The following is a 16,389-nucleotide window of genomic DNA, read 5'->3' on the forward strand; positions in this document are numbered from 1 at the left end:
CACGGCACTGGGAAGAGAGGCGTGGAGGGTGACGCCAGGAAAGGGGCTGGAGAGGCCTAGGCCCCGCCCCCACGGGGTCGCCCCCTCCACCTCCCACCACCGCCCCGCCCTGGGACGCACCTGCTGAGGGTGGAGGATAAGAGGGCGATTGCGCGGCTGCTGTTGAGCCCGCCAAGAGCTAAAAATATTTCCCAACAACGAGGAGTAAGGAGGCTCCCAAGGAGAATCAGTTTATTGGGGAGTGGGTGCAGTTGGTCAGACCCCATAAATAGGAGGGGACCGGGAGCCCGAGGATGGAAGGGGGCCCGTGTCCTTAGTCACGCTGGACACTGGGACATTGAGAGTGGGGAAAATGAGACTTCCAGGAGGGGGCTTAGAGATCTAACTTTAGTACCCCACCCTCTGCATGAGGCGCTGGGGCTGGCCGAGGGGATTCTGACAGGCTCAAGGGCTGGTTTGGGGTCTGGACTGGAGGCTCAGATGGCCTCATCCGGGGCTGGCAGGCGCTGGCGGGAAGGCTCCACACCCCAGATCTCCCGGGCATACTGGGCAATGGTGCGGTCACTGGAGAACTTGCCAGAGGTGGCTATGTTCCGGATCACCATCCGCGTCCACTCTCTTGGGTTCTGCAGGTCAAAGGGAAGCTCTGGTTCACTCTGGTGGCAGGATCTCCACTTTCTGCCTCATCCCAACCAGGGCCACCAAAGCCCTGCCAACCCCTGGCCCAGGACCCCTCACCTTGTACAAGGCACTGACTTTCTCCTGGCATTTAATGTAGTCTTCATAATCTGCGAAGACTTTAAACCTGGAGGGGAAAGGATAGGCATGTGCTATTCCTTTAGGGGCTAGGTTAAGTTCTATGAGGTCAAGGGCCAAGCCTGCCCTGTCCCAGTGGACAGCCGGGGACCTGGAGGGTCATGCTGCTTCCAAAGGTTCCTGGCTTCAACTGCCAGGACCCCTGTCCAGCTTCCCCACCACAAACCTGAACCTCGATCCACCCAGCAGCCCCACCTGCGTGATTCCCGGGCCAGCCAGCTCACCGGTCATGGTGCATAAGCATATTGACAATGTCCTTGAACAGGTCGGGCTGTTTGGGGGAGAAGAAGCCACTGCTCAGCTGCTCAATGACCTGCCGAAGCTCAGGAATGCGGTCATAGTACTCCTGGGCATTGTACCTGCCAGGACAGAGCTGCAGTCAGCTACCCAGAAAGGGGTTCCTGGCTCCTCTTCCAGAGAAAAGCTGAGGTCCCATGCCCCAGGGTCAAAACCCAGGCCTGGCCTGCTGCTCCCCAGGGCTGCCACACACACCCCGGAGGGCCTCCCTGCAACTCCCCTTCTCTGCTCAGCTTTTCATCCCTCCTTTGTGAATGAGGAAACTGAGGCCCGGAGGATACACAAGCTAAGTGTTAGAGCCAAGGCCCCCGAACAAGCTCTTTTCCTTCCACATGCCACTGCTGTCTCTTAACCGGTTTGTTTGCTCCAAAATGGCTTTTCTCCTCCAGTAGCCCAAGTCCACATCTGGCCTTGCCCTCGGACTGCAAGAGCAGCTAACAGATACAACCCTTCAACTGGGCTGGGCATGGTGGCTCATGCCTGTAATCCCAGCAGTTTGGGAGGCTGAGGGGGGCGGATCATCTGAGGTCAGGAGATCAAGACCCGCCTGACGAACATGGTGAAACCTGGTCTCTACAAAAATACAAAAAGTAGCCAGGCGTGGTGTTGTGTGTCTGTAATCCCAATTGTTCCTCGGGAGGCTGAGGTGGAAGAATCACTTGAACCCGGGAGGCAGAGGTTGCAATGAATCGAGATCATGCCATTGCACTCCAGCCTGGGCAACAGAACGAGACTCCTTCTCAAGAAAAAAAAAAAAAAAAAAAAAAAAGATAACCCTTCAGCTGACCCTCAGCGCCCCCACCACGGCTCAAAGTGCTCCACAGGCCAGTCTCAAACCCTAACCCTTCCAATCAGAAACCAGCGCTCCCCACAGTCTCTAATCCCTGTCCCCTCATGCGACTCTCAGGCGACTCTCCCTGCCTTACTGTGTCAGCCCCCACAGCGGTCCCCCATCTGCCACCTCCAGCACTGTCTCCCTCCTGCAGCCAGAGGGTACTTCCAGGCCTAGTTCTGAGCATGGGGGACCTCGATCACAACATCTCACAGCTCCCTCCTGCCCATGGGACAGCCAGCTTTCTAGTGAAGCCTCACAGGAGAAACTCCTTTCAGTGTTTAACGCCAGCTCTGGGAAGCTGTTGTGGGAGGGTAAACTGGGAGAAACTGTCTGGAAAGCAGTCTGGCAATCTGTATCAAGAGCCTTAAGAACTCATACTTTTTAACTCAGAAATATTGCCTTTGCGATAATTATCTTAACGAAGTCATCAGATGTGGACGTAGATGTTAAAAGGTTGCTCATCACAATAATATTTAACGAACCGGAAATCAACCTCAGTGTTCAGCCATATGGAATTGATTAAATAAGTTGTGACATGCTCATAGGATGGAATGTTATACAAACATTTAAAATATTTTTGAAGACTAATAACATGGAAAATCTCTCTCCAGGATTCAAGCAGGCCACGGTGGTTCATGCCTGTAAACCCAGGCCTTTGGGAAGCCGAGGCAGGCGGATTACTTGAGGTCAGGAGTTCCAGACCAGCCTGGCCAACGTGGTAGAATCCCATCTCTACAAAACTACAAAAATTAGCTGGACGTAACGGTGGATGCCTGTAATCCCAGCTACTCGGGAGGCTGAGGTGAAAGAATCACTTAAACCTGGGAGGCAGAGGCTGCAGTGAGCCAAGATCATGCCATTGCACTCCAGCCTAGGTGACAGAGTGACTCTGTCTCAAAAAACTAAAAATAAATAGGCCAGGCACAGTGGCTCACCCCTGTAAGCCCAGCACTTGGGAGGCTGAGGCGGGTGAATCACGAGGTCAGGAGATATAGACCATCTTGGCCAAAATGATGAAACCCCATCTCTACGAAAAATACAAAAATTAGCCAGGTGTGGTGGCATGCACCTGTACTCCCAGCTACTCAGGAGGCTGAGGCAGGAGAATTGCTTGTACCCAGGAGGTGGAGGTTGCACTGAGCCAAGATCGCGCCACTGCACTCCAGCTTGGGCAACAAAAGAAAAATTCCATCTCAAAAAAAAATAAACAGGCCGGACACGGTGGCTCACACCTGTAATCCCAGCACTTTGGGAGGCCGAGGCAGGTGGATCACAAGGTCAGGAGATCGAGACCATCCTGGCTAACATGGTGAAACCCCATCTCTACTAAAAATACAAAAAATTAGCCAGGCATGGCGGCGGGTGCCTGTAGTCTCAGCTACTTGAGAGACTGAGGCAGGAGAATGGCGTGAACCCAGGAGGCGGAGCTGCTTGCAGTGAGCCGAGATCATGCCTCTGTACTCCAGCCTGGGTGACAGAGCGAGACTCCAGCTCAAAAAATAAATAAATAAATAAAAATAAAATAAAAACAAATCCAGGATAATGTCTCCAAATCCAAGATAATGTCTCCTCTGAAGAACTGTTTCTGACCATAGGCCCCTTGTAACTACTGTGCCCATATTTCCCTTTTGCCCATGACTTCCAGGGAGCAAGGATTTTTTTACTTCCATTTCCCAAACAATATTATCTCTTAGGGTTGATATCATATTCTCTTCCTTTTCCTTCGGTTCTGTGTGACTTCTTTCTTTCCCCATTTCATTAAGCTTATTTGCTGTAAGCACCCTCTAAAGTTTCCCAGAATCCTGCTGGCCATGACCAAGACCTTGCTGGGCCTGGACCAGCCTTTGCAGACATGCCTCTGGCTCCCAGCACCACCCTCGAGCAGCCACACCTGAGTGTCTTTTCCCCGTGAACCCTGACCCCCATACCCTCTTTGGTCAAGCTTATCCACATCCTCCACCCGCATGCCAAAGATGAAGAAGTTTTCCTCTCCAGCCTCTTCTGCCATCTCCACATTGGCCCCGTCCATGGTGCCAATGGTCAGAGCCCCGTTGAGCATGAACTTCATGTTGCCGGTGCCTGAGGCCTCAGTACCCGCAGTGGAGATCTGCTCAGAGAGGTCTGCAGCTGGGATCACTGTGGGGTGGCAGCAGGGGGACAAGTCAACTCAGGGGAGACTCTCACACCAACTGGGGACTCTCGGATTAGGCTGGCCCCAGGCATAGCCAGACTCAAAGTCGCTCCACCCCAAACTCCCAGTCTTCACCAGCCAAGCCTGCCTCTCACACCGCACCCCCACTGCCCTCCACCTCTTGTTGATTCTTGACCATCTAGGTCCAACCTGGATTTCCCCACCTTGAAGATTTGAAGGTAATTTCATCGTGTACTGCCTGAAAGCCCACCATTAGAGGGCATCCTCATGGGGTTTTTGCTTTGTTTTGTTTTGTCGTTTTGCTTTTTGAGATGGAGTTCTGCTTTTGTTGCCCAGGCTGGAGTGCAGTGGCGCAATCTCAGCTCACTGCAACCTCTGCCTCCCAAGTTCAAGTGATTCTCCTACTTCAGCCTCCCGAGTAGCTGGGATTATAGGTGCCCGCCACCACGCCCAGCTGATTTTTGTATTTTTAGTACGGATGAGGTTTCACCATGGTGGCCAGGCTGGTCTTGAACTCCTGACCTCAGGTGATCCACCCACCTTGGCCTCCCAAAGTGCTGGGATTACAGGTGTTGGCCACCACACCCAGCTTCCTCATGGTTTAAGCATTGCCCTCTCCAGATTCTTCTTTCAAGTACGAGTATCCCAGGAAGAGATGACTGATGCCTCTTCCTGAGACTGAACTAGGGTCAAAGCCTCCCTAGGGTCCCTGTTGGCAGCACCCACCTTTCTCGGCCAGTGAGACTCGGTAGTTCTCCAGGAAGATGACACGGAGGCGGTCACCCACTGTCGGGTCATGGTTGACCACATCCCCAATGGCTGTGATGAGTCTGATGATCATCTTGGCCATGTGGTACCCAGGTGCAGCCTGAGGGGACAAAGTCTGGGGTCAACTCTACTGCCTGGTCCCCCACCCCCTATCCTGCAACTCAGCCAGGCTGACCTCAACCTGGATATATCAAAGGATGGGAGCCCAGGGCTGGAGCCTGGCTTCTCACCTTCCCTCCAATCATCACAGTCCGAGGCACAAAAAACTTATTGGGCTCCCTCTTGATGCCTGTGGAGAAACGAGAGGGATCCAGTAGGCCTACTTTTCCCTCTGGGTAGTAGCTCCTGACAGAGGCTGGGCTGGGAGACAGTAGGCCTGACTCGGAAAATCACTTGCTATGTGAGTGTCACTTTCCCCTCTCTGAGCCTCAGTTTGCCCATCTGTGAAATGGGGATAATTCCATGCCCCGAGAGTAGTCCCAAGGCCAAAGGAGATGTTGGGTGGGCAGTATGTACTATGCCTCAGGAACACAGGGGAGCACTGAGAGACAGGGTAGAGTGACTGCCACTCACGATTATACAGGGTGATGACATGGAGGCAGTTGAGGAGCTGTCGTTTATATTCGTGAATCCGCTTCACCTGGATGTCGAAGAGTGAGTTGGGGTTGATGTGGACTTTGTATTCCCTCTCTAGGTAGGCAGCAAACTTCAACTTGTTTTCCTGGAGGCAGAGACAGGGAAGGGCTCACCAACAGGCCACAGCCTCAGGAAATCCTACAGTCCACACTCCATTCACTCAGCCCCAGAAGGATGACTGCCAGGAGGCTCACTGGCTACTTCTGTCCACTCCCGCACCAGGGTAGACATTGCTAATCAACGTCAGCACTGTTCACGTGAGGTCAGATGATGCCTTCCCACCACAGACTCCAGCCAACTTCCACCAACGGCCTGGGCTGGCAGGAGAGATGAGCTCTATTTGCCACACCTGACCCAGACATCTGGCCCCCTCCAGCGCTCTCCACACAGCACAGCTGTCCCACGTTGCAGCTCTCCCCACCTGCTTCACTTTGGCCACATCCCGAATGAAAGCTTCATCATCCACAAAGGAGAGCAATTTGCGCAGCTGGTCCAGGTCGGAGATGAAGTCCTCCCCAATGCGCTGTGGGAAAATGGCTCTCAGCCAAGCCCATCCGCCTGTCCTCCCTCCTCTCAACATAGAAGGGGCCCTTTCCAGGTCGGCCAAGCCCCCTCCACCCAGCAGGCTGCTCTGGGGGGCCCTCCCAGCCCCTCCTCCTCCAGCCTCCCAGATGGGGCACAGGGCATCCATGCACCTTCCTCCCCTCCCGTCCTTGAGCCCTGATGGCTGACCCCATCTGACCCCAGCAGGCCTTCCTGGCTTCCTGGCTTTTTCCTGACGCCAGCATGACCTTGCGCCTTCCCTACCAGATATCTGCCCCCTTCCAGGCTCACTTCAGATGTGACCCATGGATGACTCCCTCCATTAGACTGTGACCTCTGCTGGGTTCACCTCCACAGCCAGGGCCTCCATTAGCACACGGAGCACCCTCATGCAAATAAGATGGTGTCCCTCCTCCAGGCGGATGCGAGGCTTGGGGAACACAGTGCGGGAGGGATTTCAGCCTCAGTGAACCACCTACACGACCATACCCAGCTGATCCCTGCAGCAACCCATGTTGACTCTGCTGGCCCTGCGGTGGCCTCTCACCTCAGCAATGACCTCTGCCAGCCCAGGGTTACACAGAACCAGCCAGCGCCGAGGGGTGATGCCGTTGGTCTTATTCTGGAACTTATGAGGCTCCAGCTCATAGAAGTCTTTGAAGCTGCAGGATGAGGTTGGACGAAGGTCACCACTCGCCCCTGTATGATGGAGGCCTCTGCCCTGGGGCCCCTACCCTGGTGTCTTGCTGAAAGGGGATGCAGGGAATGCAGACCTGGGGAAGGCTGGGGGTGCTGTGTGTAAGAGGGGATCATCTCAGGACAGGGTGGCACTGGAAGGGGCTGCTGTGCTTGTAAGAATGACACCACCTGTGAAAGGCGCCAGGAGCCAGAGAACAGAGAGCGGTCGGTGAAGGGCGGGGCTTCTTGTGACAGGGGCGTGGAGTGGGTGGGGCCTAGAGAGGGGCAGGATCTGCAAAGCAGGGCTCACATGGTCTTCTTGAGGATCTCGGAGTGGATGCGCGCCACGCCGTTGACAGCGTGCGAACCCGCGATGCACAGGTGTGCCATGTTGATGCGCTTCACTGCGCCCTCCTCCACCAGCGACATGCGCCGCAGCCTGTCTACGTCCCCTGGGAATGTGGCTGCCACCCGCTGTGCCCAGAGAGCCCAGAGCTAGGACCAGACCCAGAAACCCCAGTCCCCAGTCCCCAGCCCCATACCCCTAGAGCTCTGCCCAGAGCCCCCACTGCCCCAGAGTCTCAGGGCCCGGGTTGGACGCCCCCACTCCCAGGCCCAGACTGGGTGTCCTCCCCCTCACCCCTACACTGTCCCCCAAGCCTCCCGACTCACGTTGAGGAAGCGCTGGTTGATCTCGTAGATGATCTGGAGGTGCCGCGGCAGCAGCGTCTCCAAGAGGTGTACCGGCCAGCGCTCCAGGGCCTCAGGCAGCACCGTGTGGTTGGTGTAGGCACAGGTCCTCACTGTCACATCCCATGCCTGGCACACAGGTGGGCAGTCAGGATGCTGACCTCAGCCCAGTGGGTCTCCTCACACACTATGCCGCCCAGTGGGTCCCCCCGCACTGCAGTGCCAGGTTCCAGGATGGTCCCTCTGGTCTCAGGCTCCAATCTGTTCACTCCACTCATATCCTCCCACGCTCCCAAACTGGGAAGGGAACTCGGAAGCGGAGAGCATCAGATGGGGCAGAGGGGCCCTGAAGCCCACCTTATCCCAGTCCATCCGCTCCAGGTCCACCAGGATCCTCATCAGCTCGGGGATGGCCAGGGAGGGGTGGGTGTCATTGAGCTGGATGGCCACCTGGGGTAGGGGGAGGAGTCAGTCTGGGCTCCAAACCACATTCCATGCTATGGTCACTGTCCTGTGCCATTTGGAGGCCCCCAGAGAGCCCAGCACGGTTCTGGGACTGGGCTGTGGGCAGAGGCAGGCAGGCGCTCACGGGGTTGGGAGGAATGGGGGAGTGGGGCAGGAGGAGGAGGGAAGCCCAGGTTATGAGCCTGTGAATTGTGGATCCTGAGGAACTGACCCTCCCACACTCCCATCCTCCACTCCTTTATCTATTACATGGGGCAGGCAGGCTGAGGCTGGAGGGAGAGGCCTGGCACACACTGTCCAGTCACAGAGGCACCCTCCATGCTTATGCTACCTTATCTGGGAAGGCATCGAAGTTCGTGCGCACGGGATCGCGGCAGCCGAACTTGGAGGACTTGAAGCGACGGATGATGTCCTGGAGGGTGGCGGCCACCACGAAATACTCCTGCTTCAGCCGCAGCTCCTTCCCTTCGAAGAACTGGGCACAGCACGAGGCAGCGTGAGTCAGGGTGGTGGGGGCGTGGCCTAAAGCTGCAGTGGGTGTGGCCAGGAGGGACTCCCACCCATACCGGGACCCCTGAGTCCTGAGCTGTCCCCCTCTCTGGGACCCAGGGGCCTTTCCTCCACCAAGAACTAGTGGCGAGAGACAGTGTCAGGAAGAGGTGCACAAGAACTGAGTGTGTTGTGGGTGTCGCCAGGGAACAGCCCCTCCAAAGTGCCCTTCACTAACCCACTTTCCTGAGGACTCAGGTGTCCTTGCACTCAAAAGACTTGAGGTGGGGGTACAGGATGCACAAGGCCAGCAATATGCCCTGGGTGTGACTAGGGCACCAGCAAGTGTCCCTCCCCAGCTCTCCCTGACCCCCACTCCGAAGACTCAGGCTTCCAGCCCTCAGCCCAGGGGGTGACGCACATTATCATTGGGGTACAAGACACGAGAGATGTTCTCTGCCAGGTTTCGGTCCAACACAGCCTGGATGTAGCCACCGACGTTGACTGAGGGACGAAAGTGGGGACAGGGTAAGGCCTGTGCTGGGCGTGGCCAGCGGGCAGGCTGGGGCTGCTGGCTACCAGCGGATGAACTCACAGTCCTTGAGGTTGAAGTCATTGGGAGCCTTGGCAGACCAGAGGCGCATGGTGTTGACGACGTTGTTGCGATAGCCGGGCACGGGCGTATCGTAGGGCATGGCCAGTACCACCTGTGGGGGCAATCCTGTCGGGAGCTGGCCAGCCCTGGCAATTGTCTCCCTCCCCTCAGGGCACTCTGCAGACACAGGCTCTTGTCCTGACACTAGCATCGACGAGCTGGGTAACCATGAGCAAACCCCACAGTCTCTCTGGACCTCATCTAGAGCAAAGACACCCTCAACACCTCCCCGACACCCATAAGCCCTGCCTGGGCAGACGGTGGTGAGGAGAATGGAAGGAGGCAGGTGATAAGCCCGGAGCCCAGGAGGGGTTCTGTTGGCGACCACTCTGCTGCGATGGGGGCTGGGCTGGCCAGCCTGGCCTGAGCAAAAGCTAGAGGACACTGTGGATTCATGAGAGGGGTGGGGAAACCCAGGGCCAGGCCGAAGGGGTCACAGAGGTCAAGTCCATCCAAAGGTCTCATGTCTGGTTGACCACAGGGCTAATTCATGGTGACTAATTCTGCCCCGCCTTCCATAACTAGCAAACATCAGTAATTGTCTGCTACCACGGTGCCAGGGGTACATTCACTCCTCCAAGGGAGCCCTTTTAAGGGGCATCGCCCTCCCTCCCCACACTCAGTCACCCTGATTGGAGCAGGGTGGGAGCTGACACACAGAAAGGGAAGGGACCCAAGCCCGAGCACACAGCTAGGCTGGCAGCACCAGAGGGAGCCAGGTCTCCTGCCTTCCAGCCACAGCCACTTGTGCCAGCTGCCATGTGCACCTGGCATGGACTGCCAGCAACCCCCAGTGCATCTTAACCTGGATGACAGCAAACAAATGCTCAGTTCTGAAAGCCTAGTGGTTTATCTGCAGCCCATCTTGGGGGTGATGACCTGAAGCTTCCAGCAGGAAGATTGCCTGAACTGGGATTTGTTTTTTGTTTGTTTGTTTTTGAGATGGAGCCTCACTCTGTTGCCCAGGCTGGAGTGCAGTGGCACTATCTTGGCTCATGGCAACCTCCGCCTCCCAGATTCAAGCAATTCTCTGGCTTCAGCCTCCTGAGTGGCTGGGATTACAGGCACGTGCCATCCTGCCTGGCTGATGTTTTTGTGTTTTTAGTAGAGACTGGGTTTCACCATATTGGTCAGGCTGGTCTTGAACTCCTGACCTCAAGTGATCCACCTGCCTTGGCCTCCCAAAGTGCTGAGATTACAGGCGTGAGCTGGCCTAAACTGGGATTTGGACACCTGGTTTGGTTTTAAGGTTTTCAGTTTTTGGTCTTTTTGATTTTTGAAATAGAATCTCACTCTGTCACGCAGGCTGGAGTGCAGTTGTGCAATCATAGCTCACTGCAGCCTTGAAATCCTGGACTCAAATGATCCTCCCACTGAAGCTTCAAAGTAACTGGGACTACAGGCATGCACCAGCACCCTGGCTAATTTTTATTTTTTATTATTATTATTTTTTTTTTAGACGGAGTCTCGCTCTGCCGCCCAGGCTGGAGTGCAATGGCTGGATCTCAGCTCACTGCAAGCTCCGCCTCCCGGGTTCACGCCATTCTCCTGCCTCAGCCTCCCGAGTAGCTGGGACTACAGGCGCCCGCCACCGCGCCCGGCTAGTTTTTTGTATTTTTTTTAGTAGAGACGGGGTTTCACCGTGTTAGCCAGGATGGTCTCGATCTCCTGACCTCGTGATCCGCCCGTCTTGGCCTCCCAAAGTGCTGGGATTACAGGCTTGAGCCACCGCGCCCGGCCTCTCCTGGCTAATTTTTAAATTTTTTTCTTTGAGACGAGGTCTGGCTCTGTCACCCAGGCTCCTGGGCTCAAGCAATTCTCCCACTTCGGCCACCCGAGTAGCTGGGACTACAGGCGCACATCATCATGCCCGGCTAACTTTTGTGTTATTTGTAGACAGGTTTTGCCCTGTTGCCCAGGCTGGTCTTGAACTCCTGAGCTCAAGCATTCTGCCCACCTTGACCTCCCAAATTGCTGGGGTTACAGGTATGACCCACTGCCCCAGTCTTTTTTTTTTTTTTTTTTTTTTAAATTTTCTGTAGACAGGGTCTCTCTATGTTGCCCAGGCTGGTCTTGAAATCCTGAACTCAAGCCATCCTATTTCCTCGGCCTCCTAAAGTGCTGGGATTACAGGCATGAGTCACCGTGTCCAGATTTGGTTTGGTTTCAGGATTCCTCTAACTTGCTGTGTGGTGAGTGAATTCCTTTCAGAAGGTCCCAGTTTTCTCCTGTCCCCGTTTCTGGGCTGCTGCTATCGAGATGTTCAGGGCAGACTCAAGTCGTAAGATGGTCCTTTGATAAATCTCATGGTGTGTGGTGGAGCCAGGTCATGGGGAGACACTGGGGGAGCAGGGCAGCCTCTCTCCCCTTCCAGGCTCAGTACTTAGACTGGCTCCCCTGTGTCCCTGTATCCAGTCTTTCCTGGCTTCAGCTGTGTGACTTTGAGTAAGTCACTTAACCTCTCTGAGTCTCAGCATCCTCAGTTGTAAAATACACTGGGTCCTGCTTCCTTCTCTTCCCTCCCCTTCTCTGAGCTCCCCCGACCCCCAGCTTCATCCTTACCTGTGTGTCCACCCACTTGGCACCCTGGCTGGTGTGCTCCACATGGCCGTAGAAGTGCACAGGTAGTGTGAACTCGGGGCGGGCCTTCTCCCAGGGGTTGCCGTAGCGAAGCCAGTCATCAGCCTCTTCCATCTGCACCCAAGGCAGGTCAGGGAGAAAGGCCGGCAGCATCAGCGCAGGCATTCACACCACAGTGCACGGTGGGGCAGGGCGGGGGCTGTGGGCCCGTGTACCCTACACCAACTGTAAGTTAGGGGCTCTGAGGTGGGCCCCTGGTCTGCTGGGCTATCCAGTGGGACATAGACCACCTGTTTCAGGGGCACCAGCTGTCTTTGGGTTGGGGGGTGGGGAGCAGCAGGGATGCTTTCCACAGAGCTTGGGGGGCTGTTTCGGACCTATTCAGAGATAATAAACAAGTGGGGGTCTTCCCCATCCTGACTAGACCCCACAAGGTTAGAGCCAAGGCTGCTCACCTGCCAGCCCCCGGAGATCTTCTGGTTAAAAATCCCAAACTCATAGCGAATCCCGTAGCCATAGGCGGCCAGGCCCAGTGTTGCCATGGAGTCGAGAAAGCAGGCTGGGGGTGTGCAGGGAGGCAGGTGTCAGGGACCCAGCACGGAGGACCCCATCGGCCCCCTCCACCCTCATGGCCCTGTCCACTTACCTGCCAGCCGGCCCAGGCCCCCATTGCCCAGCCCCGCATCCTCCTCAATTTCCTCCAGCTCCTCCATGTCCAGGCCCAGCTGGAGGGGTGAGGGTGACAGTGGTCAGGGTTAAGTGTCAGCAGGGGAATCCCCCAGTCCCCATGGCTTGCCCCACCCCACACATACCTGGTAGGTGGCCTCGTCACAGGCATTCTCTAAGGCCAGGTTCACCATGGTGTTCTGTAGCGTCCGTCCCATGTAGAATTCCAAAGACAGGTAGTAGATCCTCTGCCCAGAGAGACGGACGGGCAGGGGATGGGGTCAGGGCCACACACCAACACTCAGCCAGACCCAGCCACACCTGGACCTCTGGGCCGCCTGCCCTGCTCAGCAGTCCCATCCCTGTCCCCAGTTTGCTTCTCCCTGTCTCAGGCTTTGGGGCCCAACGGGTAAGGTTCTGGTCCCAGCATTCCTCTGACTTTGGACAAATCACTCTCTTTGGCCTCAGTTTCCTCATCTGGGAAATGGCGCTGGCCATACCCACTTCAGGGACTGAGGTGCTCGGGAGAGTGGGAACCCCTTCCCCCTGCACACACGCCCCCGCACTGCCCAGCAGGGCGCCAGGACATGCGGAAGCGCCTCCAAGAGCTCCCCAGGAGGGCAAGGCCAAGGCCCAGAGAAAAAGGTCATTTGCTCAAGGTCACACAGTGGCTAGAGACTGGGCTAGAGACTGTCACCTCCCATCCTTGCACTGCCCAGTTCCCCTTGGCCCTCAAGCCTCAATCCCAAGGAGACCCAGAGGCACCAGAAACTAGGATGCCGCCAGTGCCTGGTCTCCTGGTTGCCTGGGTCCCCTCCCGGGCCCCGTCTGCCTGCTCCTCCCCCACTCCCCACTGAGGGGTGTCAGGTTGCTGACATTTACCAGTGACCCCACCGGACACTTGATCTCTGCCACCCGAGCTGCCCCAGCCCCTCCTGCTGCACAGGCACACCATGCATACATGCAGCAACTGACATGTCCTTCCACCTGGGCCCAGCCAGGCCACAGGTGCCGTCCTGCCCACCAGCACCCCCTCCAACCTTCTCCGAGTGGGCACTTTTGCAGCCAGACCACCTGCTCTGAACTCCCTGACCCCCACCCCCACCCCAGGTTTCTCCCTCAGATTGTCCCAGCACCACTTGTGCCTGGCACCCCTGGATTCTCCAACCCCAAGAACCTAGAGTGACGAGGGGCAGCCACTTAAATCAAGATCCCCAGCTCCCTGGCAGCGCCTCCATCCCATAACCCCACCCCAGGTGTCCCCAGCAGCACCTTGGGGTCCTTCTCGTAGTAGTGTTGCTGCGTGCGGATCCAGCGCCCCACGAGGTGGTCGCGCACGGTATGGGCCAGCGCAAAGTAGTAGTCTCGTGGGGTGGCCACATTGCGGTCCTTTACGAGTGTGAAATGCAGGTGCCGGTTGAAGTTCTTTTTCAGCTCAGTCACATTCTCCACGCCGGCCAGGCCACGCACACTGATTTGCTTTCTTTTCTCCTGGTCTGACAGGGGCCGGGACATGGCTGCAGGAGGGCGGGCCGGATTGGACTGATGGTGGAGGAGAGGGCAGCCTCAGCACTGCCTCCAGTCAGGGAGTAGAGCTCCCCAGGCTCAAGGGGATTTAAAGCCTGGCTCTGGGCAGCGCGCCCCGCCTCCCCTGCAATGGGAGGGTCTTGGCCTGGCAGCTCAGGGAGCTATTTTGAGGGTAAAGGAAGGAGAGGGGAGGGGCGGGAGAGGTGAGCTCCACTTGGGCCTCCAAGACTGGCCTGGCTTGTTCACAGGCCTGTGCTGACCCACTTCCTCCAGGCCTTGCACACGGGTCTTCTGTCCGTTGTCCCTGCCTTTTGCAGGGTTGGATACAAGAAAGAGCAGGCAAGAGTGCTGGATTGGGGAGCTGTCTGCCAGTGGCTAAACCAGGATGGGAGGCCACGTGTTGTGGTAAAAGGAACCAGGACCCCCTGCAGGCTGCGGTGCAGGAGGCAAGTCAGTGTCCCCTTACGGAAGAGGTGCAACTAGCAGAATGTCTTCAAGACAGGGGGCCCTTCGAGAAAGGGGGCCCACGACCCTGGTGGTGTGAGGGAGGTTGTGTGAGGCAGGGCCACCGCCCTCACTCCACCCCCACTGAAACTGAGCAGCTCTGGGCTCCCCCTGTTGCTGTCCCTCAAGGAGCTCTGAAGTGACCTTTTGGAGAGGGATGCTCAGGTTACAGGCCAGCATTGGCGGGAGGCTGCTAGCCTGCAGCACAGGGCCCTGGGAACTGTAGTCCTGTAGGCCCTTGGGGGTGGGAGAAACTGAGGCATTCCCCACCCCGTCATCATACTGGTTGATGACAGTAAGTTCTCCCTGTGATTCCACTGCTTAGGAAGTGATTGGAGGCCTTCTCTCACTCCTTCCTGCCACTTGGGGCCACACCCTGGGCAGGGATTTTGTGAACCAGCTCTGTGACCTGGCCTATAAAATGGGTGCCTAATCTGTACCTCGGGGACCTCACCCCATTCGTGAGCATAGCCCCACAGCTTCGGGCCCTTCCCTGGAGGCTTTGACTATCCTCCCATTCCACGCTTTGTCCTGGCCCCAGCACTGACTTGCTGTGTGACCTCAAGTTTGTTGCTTTACCTTTCCGAGCTTTGGATTCCTTCATCAAATTTAGAGTCTCCAATGAGAAAAAAAATCCCTTCCTCTCAGCTGCTGCCTCATCTTGTGAGGGCAGGCTTTGGATCCTGCTGTTCTTTAAGCGAAAGGAACCAGGACCTTGTGCTAGTTCAAAGGCTGTCTGGGCCTCCCGGGTGGTGGGCCAGTGGAGGGGAAGAGCTGGGTTTCTGTTCTGAGGGCAGGCAGCAGGTCAAAAGCCTGGACAGCTGCAGGATACTATTGAGAGCCTGGTTCAGGGAAGGCCAAGCTGTTTCTGAGAACTTTTTTTTTTTTTTTGAGATGGAGTTTCATTCTTGTTGCCCAGGCTAGAGTGCAATGGCATGATCTCAGCTCACTGCAACCTCTGCCTCCTGGGTTCAAGCAATTCTGCCTCAGCCTCCCAAGTAGCTGGGATTACAAGCACCCGCCACCATGCCCAGCTAATTTTTGTATTTTTAGTAGAGACGGAGTTTCACCATGTTGGACCAGGCTGGTCTGGAACTCCTGACCTCAGGTGATCTGCCCACCTTGGCCTCCCAAAGTGCTGGGATTATAGGCATGAGCCCCAGCGCCCAGCCTCTGATCACCTTCTGAGCCACGGCAGACGCAGCCCTGGAATCACTGGCTTAGTATGTGGGCCAAACTGCAAGTCCTACAGAGGTCTCCAGACTCCCAAGCCCTGCTCTACCCCTGCCCCCAAAAGGCACGGGCACACTGTCTTCTGTGGTGCCTGCCACATTTCCAAGTAGAGAAAAAAGATCAGGAAAAAAAACCCAAAATGCACCTCCACAGACACGGGAACGCAAACAACTTTTTCTTACATTTTTCTCTAATTTCCAATTTCTTTAATTTAAGAAGTGTTCCATAAACCATTAAAAAACAATGCTGGCCGGGCACGGTGGCTCACGCCTATAATCCTAGCACTTTGGGAGGCCGAGGCAGGTGGATCTTCTGAGGTTAGGAGTTTGAGACCAGCCTGACCAACGTGGCGAAATCCTGTCTCTACTAAAAATACAAAAATTAGCCAGGCATGGTGGCACATGCCTATAATCCCAGCTACTTGGGAGGCTGAGGCAGGAGAATCACTTGAGCCCGGGAGGCAGAGGTTGCAGCGAGCTGAGATCGCCACTACACACCAGCCTGGATAACACAGCGAGACTCTGTCTCAAAAACAAACAAAAACACAGTGCTGGCAGCTGTCTGGTCTCTTCCCCTTTCACAGCTCGCACCCCAGCCTCAGCTCCTAGGCCTCATCCCCATCCTCCACTAAGCACAGCTTGGACTCCAGCTTGGCCTGGCATCCAAGGTTCTTCACAGCCCGCACTTGTCCCTTGGAGGGTTGCTGGGAGTAGAGCTGACTTCTTGGCAGTCCACTGCCAGGCAGGCAGTAGTTAACCATGCTGTCACCTCACAGCCCAATCGTGGCAGCCTGCTTTGGCCACACACACCTTCTTTGCATTGACCCCTATTTTCTGCAAGACTTTCCGTTCCTGC

The 16,389-nt window shown here is 56.2% G+C and overlaps 1 protein-coding gene across 1 annotated transcript; it reads right to left on the reverse strand.

Moving 5' to 3' along the window:
- Positions 1-476: 476 nt before the first annotated feature.
- Positions 477-13,785, reverse strand: PYGM (glycogen phosphorylase, muscle associated). Its single transcript, NM_001168998.1, is given in 20 exon segments — positions 477-626; positions 739-805; positions 1,041-1,175; positions 3,877-4,084; positions 4,827-4,968; positions 5,099-5,157; positions 5,442-5,589; positions 5,926-6,027; positions 6,595-6,709; positions 7,036-7,199; positions 7,398-7,544; positions 7,773-7,865; positions 8,212-8,355; positions 8,791-8,873; positions 8,965-9,076; positions 11,587-11,718; positions 12,060-12,163; positions 12,251-12,329; positions 12,417-12,518; positions 13,543-13,785. Coding segments are annotated over 20 exon segments (2,529 nt in total).
- Between the last annotated feature and the right edge of the window lie 2,604 nt (positions 13,786-16,389).

The sequence above is a fragment of the Papio anubis genome, chromosome 12 (genome assembly GCF_008728515.1).
Source record: "Papio anubis isolate 15944 chromosome 12, Panubis1.0, whole genome shotgun sequence".
Lineage (NCBI taxonomy): Eukaryota > Metazoa > Chordata > Mammalia > Primates > Cercopithecidae > Papio > Papio anubis.